Raw genomic sequence first — 13,104 nt, 5'->3', positions numbered from 1 at the left:
TCACGCAGGGGTCTTCTCCGATTGTACCGCAGTTTTATATTTTTCAAGCCGGGTAGAATGTTTTTGTTTCTTTGTTTTTTTCCCGGTCGAACAGTTTTGATTAATGTTTAGAGATTTGCTGATTCTGCTTTAGAATCAAGTTCATTCATTTTAACAATGGGTTAAAATCATATAGCTACTAGACATATACAACAACTCATGAAGCAACTATGTAATTTTTTTTTTGAGAAGGTCCATTCAACGTGCCCGTGAGCGATCTTTAAAATTTCGTTTTTAACCAATGGCAGCTCTAATTGTAAATTCTAAAGTTGGACCCATAAGACCGTGCGGCTTTCAACAAACAACATGGCCGCTGACAGATCGTCGATGATTGGATGCGGCATTTTTACGACAATATTTTTTGAAAAGATGTGGAAATCCTAATTAATTTTCAGGCAAAGGAGTTAAGGTCTGAAAAAGCAGTGCAGAATTGCAGCACCCACGTCAGCGTCAGTATTATTCTGTAATTAATTTGACGTTTTTGTTCTTCAAGCCCTGTAGATACGATGCATTTTCTACATGTATTTTTTTATGTAAGCTATTTTTTTTGTAAATCGGCGCAAAGCGTTAGTTTTCATAAACTCATAGCTTTAACCTCCATTTAAATAACTTTGAGATGTTAGATATATTAGAAAAATGTTCAAGAAGCTATACACAGTAATTGACAAAGGATATTTCTTATACTTGTTCTACATATTACCCAAACATCCTTCGTAGCTATTTAAGTGTACCTAAAAATGTAGGGAATTGTCACTTTTCCAGTTTGTTAAATGTCAAATATATAGGCAACACTGTTTTTCTAAGATCCTATTAGGTCCTCATATTTGCCACATGTGGTATAATTTTTTGAAAGAACAAAGCATTGAAAGCACAAATTATACAGGTTTGTGAATGCCGTACTTAGATATTGACACCAAAAATATAAACAACGGCACAGGGCACAGGCTTAAACATTTTTTCAGAAAAATTACAGCAACGTAGCAACTCAGTCTCTCTACGAAAAAATCATAGCCACCTGCGGTGCATCAATTTTTACCGTAGTAGGGCCACATCTTAAAATCCATAAAACCTTAACCTTACTCTTGCATTAAGTTATATGTATTGTTATGTATTATAATATACTAATTATTGTACATTGATTCATTTTTTTAATTCGATATTTCATTTATTCAATTTGTTCAATTAAGCAGTTCTGTGTGATATTCTCTAATAGTTGATTTAATTGATAAATTAAATCCTTGTATTCAAAATAAAAGATATTGGGATGCAAAATTGAAATAACTTCATTATTAGGTGCATTGTTCTAAGGAAAATTTCCAGAATACTACAAAAAAAATCTTGGAAAGTGGAAGTAAATTTTGAAGATATTTTTATGTCTACCTATGACTGATTTTGGATAGTAAGTAAGAATGGTGCAAATCGAAATTGTGGAACTTACTACTAGTCCAAAATCTGTACGCCATATTGCACCTTTCGAGTTCGGAGAAATAAAAGCTTGCATATTCCATAAAAAGGAGATCCTTTTCCTTAATTAAGGAAAAATAATTCCCAGAAATAGCAGCTAAATAATAAATCATCGAGCGAGATAAACAAGTCGTTAATTTTTGATTACCTTTTTCTGTTTCGGCTGCGGTCCGCCCCTTCTATCCCCCCTCAACGACACGAAATCGTTTATAAATTATATTATTTATGAATCCGGCTTTCAGATTCGTACCGATACGAATTTTTTTACACGTTAGGGGGATAATTTGCGTGATGGCGCTTTCTTTCGCAGTAACTTTTAGTTTTAAACGTAAAATTTATGATGGCTAAAAACATCAGGTGCAGACAAAAAAATAAATAATAATTACCTTAAAATAACATCGTAAAAATGTCCAACTACGGATGCTAGCAAAATTCAATAGCATACTAATATTTACGTAGATATTACAGGTTCATATAACCACTAAATACGTAACATCCCTACAAATCCAGGAATATAGTTTGTTTTCATGTTTCATTTATAATTTTGAATGCCGCGTACTAAATTCATAAAAAGTTATAAAAAGCTTACGTAATAATTTATGTAGAATTTTTTAAAATTTGTTAAACATTAAATGAATTAAAAGTTTTATATTAAAGGTTGCTCTTTTAAAGCAATTATATTTTCTTGGTTATTCTGTATAGTGGAAAATGTTTATTTGTTGTATGTTTCGTAATCCGAAAAGCATTGACAAAAAAATATATTCCCCAATTATTGTTGTATTATTTATTTTTGGTTTAAAAAAGAACTTTTTAAAGTAATTGGTGTAATTTGGTTAATTCTTAAGGGACGTAATTTTGTTGAATTGCGCAATTCTTCTGCGCACACAAGAATACACATGTGTCAAATGCGTCAAATTGTAATGGCAGTTTACTATTTGCAACATTTAGAATAATGTATATAATTTTTTTTTTGTTTTGTAATATAATTAAAATTTTGAAATTTTTGTCTTCGTAGTTTTAAACAATGTTTCTTGTTGGTTTTTGTTCATCTGGATATTTTGCAGCAAATGTCCATGTTCATTCTTAGATATTTTTAGACTTATTTACCACATATGATATATAAAATTATAAAAAAATATAGATAAGTGAGTAAAATGGTAATCTTGTTTAGCATCTTTACAATGAAATATGTCATTGCTAATACTTCGAAATCTGCAACGTTTGAAAATATTAAGCCGAATATTATATTATATTATAGTATAGTATCTATTATGCGAAGTCGTCCTCCCTTTAAACGCTAAATACCGTAAAATTATAAAAGGGAGGTGTTTTTATTTGAATAAAATTACTTCTAACAATTTTTAATACAAATTTTTAATGTTACCTTTCAGCCATCCTGTAATAATTTATTTTTTAAATATAACACCAAAGTAGTCCTCTTTGTATAAGGAAACCAAACCCAGATATATAACAATTAGTCTATGAAATCTCAAAGAAATCGATATGTAGATATTTAGACTTGCAAACGTCACTTTTGACATAAAATTCAAAATATATAAGAAAAATCTTGAATACATTCTATTTAAAATAAGAAGGTTATCACTTTTCTATATATATATTCTTTAATAAAATAAAATATAAACGCGCCACAAGTACCTCTATGAAGAGCAGTAAAATTAAAATTTAAGTTCGGATAATGTATCAAATGCCGAAATTTTATTTCGAATAAAATTCTAGCTATTGCCACGATTTGCACATACGTAAAGAATAATTCTAGCAAATAAAAACGCTTGTTTAAATTTCAGTCGAAATTAAAACTTCATAGTAATTTTGCACTGTACAAAGGGGGAGACTTTAGCGCTCATTTTATTTGCTATTTAAAGACAAACAGGTAGAAGTAAAACTCTTACGAAAGCCTCTTTTGTGCTTTTTATACGTGAGGCAAAAGCCGCCTTCCTTTTAAAAGGGCATAAAACTTTTTTCCCGGGTCATTCGCCAAAGCTGTATACAGACTACGCACCGAGGAAGAAATTAAAAGGAAATAAAAATTTTACGCGTTTTGAAATTCACGCCCTCGAAACTTCCGAGGGACATTTTTCCCGAACGGGTTCTCTGGAAACGGAGGCAGATAGACCCGTTGATAAATTCGTTACGGCATTTGTCTTAATTTTTTTAATTCTATTGTCACAGTAAACGTAACTTATTTTGTGTTTTTTTTTCAGATCGACCCGAAAGTAGCGTTCCCTAGGAGAGCACATCCAAAGGTAAGAAACGTGTTCGAAACAGAACGGAAATAATGAATTATGAAAAAGTATACTTGCTTAAATATAAAAGATATGGAGCTGACAAAAAAAATCAAATCCAAGAGCATCTCTTGACCATGTCAAAAATTCCTCTCGGCGTTGCAGTTTTTAAAGCCATAATCAACATTTTTCTGTGATTTCAGTTCGCAGTAACTGTATAACCGCATGTTCATTCGCAATTCAATTGGTAATCTAAAGGTGATTTTAGAAGTGTTTTTTTTTCAGAATAATATCTGTTTTTTTTCTTCGAAAAATGTCAAAACTTATTCCAATGCCAAATTTTAAAAAATGGTTGTGGTGACTAAATGACCAACATCACACGTTGTTTGCAAAATTGTCAGTTTAGCATTATTACTTCACGGATAAAGTTTGGATCATGTCTTATTCCCCTGGAGTTTTTTCAACTAACTGGTGATAGGTAGTGATTTGAACTATTAATAAAAATCCAGAAATTCAGATCGAAAAATCGATGTGACCATGTTATTGGACCTCCTTGATCTATCCATTTATTTGGTCATTTTCATTTAACCAAGGAACAACTCTTCTTTCTCTATGTGATGTTGCCGCGTCGTGTTGATACCCCATATTCTGCTGTACGCCATCAACAAATTGAAAAAGGTCCTGTTCTTGGATACATGCTGATCTGCACTTAAACCATTATTTATAACATGTACGTGCGATGTGTTGTTGTTTAAAATACTACGTCAAACGTTAACACTGAAACGTTGCTGTTCTAATTGCATATGCATATGCTGTTCCTAGAAAAATACGTTTTATCAGATCACATAACAAGCGAAATGCATCAATCAATTTGCGCTTAATGCTGAAGAAACCAGCTACAAAATTCTAATCATCGATACAATGAAGGTTACTCCAGTAAGATGAATGGTCTTTGTTGGAGCATGATAACGTGCTTCTTGTAGTGTACCAAATTATGCACTAAGCACCATGTGTTTAAGTCGGTGTCTATTTGAATACCGACAGACCTGTGAAAAAATATAGGCTCAAACAAATTTTTATAATTTTTTCAATATTTTATATACTAACTAACTTACCAACATATATGTATAACGTGAAATAGGCGTGATTTAAGAGTTATCGGCTACCGGGACATCATCAATAGCACTGGTGCGTAGATATAATCTAAATTGTGATCCAAGTTTAGTGACAAAGTGTCAATAATGTCTTAGTAAACCAGTCTTGGAAACCCAATATAACAAAAGGCGACTTTTGGAAACACGTGATATTTAGTAATGACAAAAGAAATGTATTCTTGATGGTCTCGATAGATGATGCATTTGAGTTTTGATAGAAAAATTATGTCTCGAAGAATTAAAGGAGGAGGCTCAGTTATGGTCTGAGCCGGTATATGTGTCTCCTAAAAACCGAATTCGCATTTATCGATGTGCGTAAGACTGTTGTTAGTTATCAAGCAATGTTAAATGATTACCTTCTACCATTCATTACTCTGATTGAAGACAAAAATATAATTTTTCAACAGGACTACGCACCCATTCATGTAGCTGTAACTACAAAACGGTGGTTTCAAGACTTTAGTATGCAGTTATTAAAATGGCCAGCAGTTAATCCAGATCTAAATCCGTTAGAGAACATCTTAGATGATCGTAAAAAACTGCGATCAACATTCTCCAAAATTTCAACCGATACATTTATTAAGGAGATAACTGATGGCATGGCTAAAAGACTAATAGAAGTTATTAAAAAAATGGCTGGACGAATTGTTAAGCCAATAAGAGATAAATATAAGCAGTAAGTTTATAATTTTTTACAGTACAAATGTGGTTATTTGAGATTTTTACTATTATTAAAAAAAATAAAAATAATATATTTATACTTTAGTTTATACTTTTTCACAGGTTATGAAGTGTCAATTAAATAAATAATTCGAATGGTTACAACAAAGGAGTGGCAAAATTTATCATAGAACTGGTAATAATCTGTATTATGATCATTGAAGGGTGATCAATCGATGGGTCTTTTATGCCTTACGTTTCTTCAGTGCTAAAGTTGGGGCAACAAGCCTGCCGGTGAAGTCAAAATTTCATGTTATTTCTTCATTTTCGATTGTTATTTTCCACATTTTCGCTTGCACGAATGTTCTTTTAGACATTCACTAAATTTCTGCGCCCGTAAATCAGATTTTCTCCACGTCACTCTGAAACTTCTTGCTATTTGTTAAGCGCAAGAAATTCATCATCAAATACAACGTCTGTTATTCCACGCGCACCAAAAAAGCTTAAGCTGCTAGTAATTAAAGTGGCGTTTTCCGTCGAAATACGAAACGTTCCGGCGTAATAAAAACGGACGAGTGATGCAATGCAAAATACATTTAGGTAAATTACACTTCAGCAGATAACTACCGCGCAGTAAGGGAAATAATTATGAAATGAACTCCTTAGAAAACGAACAAGGGAACTTCACGGATTGTGTATTTAATTTAAACGAGGCCGTTCGTTCTACGTCTTGCCCGTCACCGAATAAATACCCTTTTGTACGCGGTTTGTATAGTCCATTTCACGAAGTAAGAGGATGACTGGCTGCCGCTAACCGATAAAGGCATTAAATGTTGCCGAAGAGTGTTAACTATTATGTTATTTTCTTAAAAGCATTTTTAATAGGACAAGGGTAATGCTCGATATCTTTTCTCCATCTTTATAATTCTTATATCGTATTTGCATTCTCCCTTCGGTTTTCCAGTATTTTCCGAAAACAAAGCCGTTTGTCAATAATATTTTCTAATGGCTTTCACAGTCGCTATTTCTTTGTTCTAGAAATTCCCCGAATCTTTCTAAAATTGCAATTACACTAATTGGTCTGCTTTTCTTTTGCTGTTTTTGCTGAATTATATACATATGTTTTATATGTGAATGAAATTAAGAATCACATCTGCGAAATGTATATAACAGACCACTGAAATAACAGCGAGAGGGTTTAACATTTTTGAACGTATTGAAAATGATCGTCTCACTCGCTGGGCAATTATTCCTGGAACTAGTCTATGGAGATTTTCATATAATTCCGTAATAAAAGCATGTATAACCTATGCTCCTTTAAAATGATTAAGAAATGGTGTTTTTGTAACCGCAAGGGAAAATCTCAGCACTTTTTCACAAATCTTGAAAAAAGTTTTGAGAAAATCCATTGAACATGCCAATACCCAAGATTTAAACCGCTCCATTTAACAACCAACATGGCCAGTGAGTCAATAAGTTTTTGATGCGACATTTTCGCGGCAGTATTTTCTTAAAATATGCCTCGTTAAATATTCCGGGAAAATGAGTAAAGTGTGTGTGGAAAACGCTGTCCCGCAAAATTGGTGAAAGAAATATATGCAGCAAATCAACTCCTCAATTTTTCCCTTAATAAGACCAAGCAAGAGTTTATCGAAGTCTGCTAGGAAAATGATGTGATTTTAAGTGAGAATTTGAACAAATTTAATCAAAATTGAGATCTAGTTTTGAACCCATAGAGTGAGATAGAATTAAGAGACGAACCTTTTAGTAAAATTGTCGAACAAGCTAACTTTAAGCGTTGACTATATCGCAATCGTTTCTAAAAGTTTAATTAATTTTGAAATCGTATAATATACAATCACAAAAATTCTGAATTCATTTTGTTTGAGAGAAAATCAGAGAAATTAAACAAAAGATTGATTGATTGATTTTAAAAGTACTTTAGCTGAGCATTATCAGCATATAGCTTTTTTGCTGCTTTTTTGTGGTAATTCGGAGAAAAGAAGTTACAATCGACCCCAAACATATAGAAAACAAAATCGATATCTCCTCATACAAGCGGTATATTAAATTGAGCAGTTTATATTCATACACAACGAATAACTCTAGGTGGGTTTTATTTTCGTCGCCCGTCTCAGCTCAAAACAAAACGCTTCGCAAGCGCGACTTCCTTTTTTCTCGACGCAACAAAGGCGTAAAACAGGGTAACGGGGGACCAGGCACAACAATTTCCCTCGAAAAATTTCCATGCGCAAGCTAAACTATGGAGGATTTTTAAATTTCAATGTAGAAATTATTCAAAAGTTATATTCCGGGGGAAAAGAGGCAAGGCGTGCGTCGTCGGCCAACTTTTTCGGGATTTTTAAAACAAACACTAACACAATAAGCGATATATAAGGCACTCGAGTTACGTTGTTCGCCGTTGTCGCTTACAGTTTTATTAAAACTTTTTTAATACATAAATACATACGCTTTACGGTTAAACTTGCCGTGTACCTAAGATGTTGCGATGCGAAGCTTCCTCGTCAAAATTTGTTCGTCCAACATCCAAAGTGGAAAAAAGATAATAGCGCGTATTTTTTCGGGACTTTCCCGAGTTATACAGGGTTAGTAACGGTATACTCCACGGAATATTGGAATATATGGAAGACGGACTAAACTTGATGCTTCAACTAAACATGCTAATTTGGCCAATAGTTCAATGTTTTCCTTGGTATTTTTTATTCTTCGAGTCTTACATTTACAGGGCGCTTGTTATTCACAAGGTACTCGTTAAATGTCCTCCCTTGATTCGATATTGCGGGTCAGGTTTTGTCCAAGCCCCAGCACTACTGCGTCTGTTTTACAGACTCAGCATCAAGATGCTTGTTCACTGAACCTTGTCATTTCTCGTTTACGTAACGTGTAACTATTAAGAATAGTCGGAATGATAACTTAGTTACTGATCCTGGCTGCCGTTTTTAGGTTTCCTTGTAAAAGTAGCGGATCAATCAACACACCCTAAAACCAAGACATACTAGACAGGATCTAACTTATCAGTCCAACCATTATTATTCCTATTATTATATTCCAATATTAGAACGGGAAATGTCATTAGAAAAAATAGCAATACGCCCAAATATTTTTTAAAATTATAATCATTAAAATATTTTATAAATCAAACAAATAAAAATTTGTTACGTGAAATGGAACTATTGTTCACACGATTTTCTAATAAAGGTTATAAAAAGACTTTTTTTGTCGGTAAAGATATTTTTTTAAAAATTGTACTGAGGTTCAGATTTTTAATAAATTATATATTTTTACATGGCAATTGTTTCGACAACATCGTGTCGTTATCAAATGTGATAAAGACACGGTGTTGTCGAAACAATTGTCATGTAAAAATATATGATTTCGTGAAAGTCTGAACTTTTAGTTCTTATTTATTTAGATTTTTTAATTTCTTTTGGTTTGCATCTTTAGAGTCCGGCAGGAATATTATAGTATCTTTGCCCGGAATTTATTTTTGTTCCTTGTCAAGTATTAATAAATGTTAGATGTTGTCTGAAAGTTTTTTTTTTATGTATATAAATTATTGGTTTACGTAAATAAATACCTGTTGAATGCTCGAATTTTTTTAGCTAAAGGTTTTTAAGTTTTATATTAATCGAATTATTTCATTTCATTATTTCAAGATTCCAATGATAATATAGCAAAATATAAACTATTGAGTTTTTTTGAAACATAGTCTATTTGATTGGACCACCTTAATTGACAGTCAAGTTCTGTATTGTATTTAGTATTGATATAAATTTTGGCCATCTGGATATTCTGGGATGTAAGCGATATAACCTTTAAATAACAGAGGCCTTAAGAGAGCAACGACAAGTTTCAGTTTGACTGCTCCCAACTCGATCACGAATGACAGTTGAAACTAATAAACATTGTAGCCTTCGAAATTAGTTTAGTTTACACAGTCAAATAAAGTGGATGGAAGTTTTATCACTGAATGACATTTAAATAATTGTCATTTTTGTATTCTTCGGTCAATTTAAGGTAAAAAAATGTACCTAATAAGTTCTATTGGTCATTAAGTAATTAATTTAAATATGACCTTATATTATGATACATTTATTGGTAATTGAAATAAGGTCATATTTAAATAAATTATTAAAAAGATAATTAATTAATCATAATAATACCTTGTCCGACACCAATTTTCATAATGCTTTGCCTTTTAATTGGTTTTTAATTTTTTAATTTGTTTTTAATTTTTTATTAATTCCTCTTTAATTCGCCACGTGCAGTTCTATCAAAATGTATGCAAAAAGATTTGTTTTTTAAACATAGGGAAGGGAAGGATGTGTTGCAATATAGATAGACAATAGACAATATAGAACAGATTCTCTTTTCATTTTTTTTTTAAAGCGTCGTTTATGGTTCATCTTCGCAACTCAGTTCATATAAATAGTGATCCTTGTTGCTATGCTGATACATTAAACTAAAACGTGATTTTTATTTGACACGTAAAATATTCTCTTAAAACGAAGTTTCCGGACCCATCCTAACTGGCAAATGGCTATTTTTGGAAAATAACGCGACAATCATGAAAATGCTGCTCTGCTCTGCTGTAAAACTGCGGTTGGTGCTGACTTGGCTAACCACTTGTGCTCGATTGCCACCGTAGCCGATCCAGCTTATATGGTCTGACTGTCCCTTCATCCAATACCTCTCTTTTAATTGGAAGTGATACCTATTTATTAAAATGCGTAATTATTAAAAAGATGTCCCCTGTTAAGCACCACACGATAAGAATAGGCTATAAAAATTATAAATTATAAGCCAAAATATTTTTAGTTTGCTACTGTCTTAGTTGGGAAGTATATTACATTATATATAATATATTGTAATCGATTAAAATTTGAAAACAAACACTAAAACTGTTGGAATATTTCATTTAAAAAATGGGCGCTTCGCATATTCATTCATTCATTTCAAACTAGGCATGTCTTTATGAATTAATTTAGAAAAAAACTTGAATTTTGCTGATTTTCGATAATAACTTAAAATCTATTTAATAACGAAATCTGTTGAATTCACATTTTATTTACAAAGTGGAGATTTCTGATTTGAATATCACTACGTTATTAGACAGTGATTATTAAAAAAAAAACGATTTTATTCCCTATTTCAAAATAGGATTACATTTTCAAATTATCGATGTGTTCTATTTCTTGCGCCTGACTTGAGATCGTTTCCTGCGTCGCTCCTCTAAAACGCTGTCAGTATTACTTTCTGATGACGTGGACCTCGCGCGGCTATTACTTCGTGTCCTCCTTTTCCTGCTTCTCCTAGATTTTCTGCTTGATCTTCTGCTCCTGGGTCCTCTTTTCGCTGTCTTGGCCATGGCGTAATATTTTTCCTTTTGTTCGGGCGTCATCGACCTCCACATCTGACCGCCTTTAATGGTAAGCTGTATAGGATCCATATTTTGGGTCGATTTGCGCAAATCTCGCATGAAATTCAAAAACGGACTTTTCGTGATCCTTCCTGGTCTTTGGCCGCCACTGCTCTTGACCCTTTTTACCTGCACGGCGGTGTTTCTGCCATCGTCATCTGCGCTCTTTGCTCTTTTATTACTCATTTTTGTCGATCCAAGCTCCTAATTTTGCTGCATACCAGATTATTTCGAAATACGTGTGACGGTTTTTGTCAAAAAAAATGTATGTCAAAAATTAGACAAACGAACGAATATGGCGGCTTAGATGCTTCCGCCTTATTTTCCCATAGAGCGCGGAAAATTAAATTCGTTAAACAAACGACGACGTGGAGTTCGCATGAGTTTGCCGAGCTGCAGTATCATTTTTTCAATGTAAAAAATTGAAAAACTATTAATTGAATTGGAAACATTGTTTTGTATCTTATCCATCTTGATGCGTATTGTTTCTTATTTCTGGAAAACATAAAAATATTTAAAAGTCAAGTGTAAATACCGTGAGTATTAAGCGAACAGAAAGAGATGTACAGAATTTTTTTAAATAGATGCGAATAGCATGCAAACCGTCGTCAAAAAAGTCATTTGTTTTTTTTTTTCCAAAACATTTTAGATTAATATATGTTAATATATAACAAAAATACTATGGAAATATTAAATTCCATATTTATCCCTTTTTAAATTTCATTTTTCACAATTTTCTCAATGTAATATTTATTTACAAAATTTAAATATATATATATATATATATATATATATATATATATATATATATATATATATATATATATAACAAATTTTAGTTAATTGGGGTATCGGTCCTCTACCGTTTTGTGTATTTTACAGGAATGGGGTTTTTCCAATCAATAAAAGCTCAAAGGACCGATACCCCAATTAACTAAAATTTGTTGTTCAACTAGCCGGTCACGACTACCGTTTTGTATATATATATATATATATATATATATATATATATATATATATATATATATATATATATATATATATATATATATATATATATATACATCACATAGTTTTCTGGTTACAATTATTATTGTTGTAAAAATATTTGCCGATTTGACGAAAATCCTACATTTTTTATTTCACCCTCCAATATTATTTCAATACTTTACTACAACAGTCACATTTAAAGAGCTTAAACGTCCAATCCTCAAATTAATAACTAAAGGAGGACTAAGAGGACTAAACATAGATAACCAAAATTAACCTTATCCAAATAACTTACACGCAGAAATCCGGTTCCTCTAATTCCGGGGCCATTCTTATATACAAAGAGCATTAACTTCCAAAGTGTGGATTATCATTAATATAAATTTACTGAGCATGATAAAGGCTTATACCCCCAATAATGCCTTATAGGGTCTTTTGGTCGAAAATCCCCACGCATAATTATGGAATTCGGTATTAATCCGCCATATCTGTTTCATTTTGGGTCGATTAATATATAATTATTTTAATAAGCGGTCATTTAGTGAGTTTGTGGGACCTATCCAAAGTTCGGTGGATTAAACTGGGTTGTTTCAAACCATATTCTTTTAATTTTTCATTATTCGAATCTGCATTTAACCGACATCTGCTCTCATTATTTTTTGTACTTTTATATTAAAAACTCAGTCTTATGCGGAACATAGTAGTAGCGTGCGGAGCTTGAAAGTCTCTTTTGGAATCTTAAAATCGTTTCGTGGTAACTGCGACAATAGAGTTTTAAATATGTAGAACTATCTGTCGACCTGACACTAGGAATTACCTTAAAGTGAAAAAGTGAACTAGACGTTACTACCAGTTAAAGTAGTAATTACTGAAAATACGCCGTCTTTTCTAATAAATTGATACACCTCAATAAATAAAATATTCCATTCTTTCGATACTTTAACAATTTCTCCAAAATTTGTTCTAAAAAAAACTGACAAAACTAAACTCATGCTTTTTTTTTTAAATATATTTTTTAATTTTTTTATATTTCTTTAGAACTTTTGATATGTGGTCCGTGTTGTTTTGAAGGTAAGGAAGAACAACAGTGGCAAGTGTGGGATTGCTTGCCGCC

General features: G+C 32.1%; 1 protein-coding gene across 2 annotated transcripts in view; it reads left to right on the top strand.

The window, feature by feature from the left end:
* Positions 1-13,104, top strand: part of LOC132702933 (RNA-binding protein Musashi homolog Rbp6) — an 838,217-nt gene that overhangs the window by 432,999 nt on the left and 392,114 nt on the right. For both annotated transcript variants that reach the window (XM_060671809.1, XM_060671808.1), the window contains one exon: positions 3,726-3,767. In XM_060671809.1, coding sequence (XP_060527792.1) covers positions 3,726-3,767 — 42 coding nt within the window. The remainder of the gene's footprint in view (positions 1-3,725; positions 3,768-13,104) is intronic.

The sequence above is a fragment of the Cylas formicarius genome, unplaced genomic scaffold (genome assembly GCF_029955315.1).
Source record: "Cylas formicarius isolate icCylForm1 unplaced genomic scaffold, icCylForm1.1 PGA_scaffold_6__28_contigs__length_40554024, whole genome shotgun sequence".
In the NCBI taxonomy this organism is placed as follows: domain Eukaryota; kingdom Metazoa; phylum Arthropoda; class Insecta; order Coleoptera; family Brentidae; genus Cylas; species Cylas formicarius.
The sequence above is the reverse complement of the archived record's forward strand: the minus strand, read 5'-3'. Positions and strand labels throughout refer to the sequence as shown.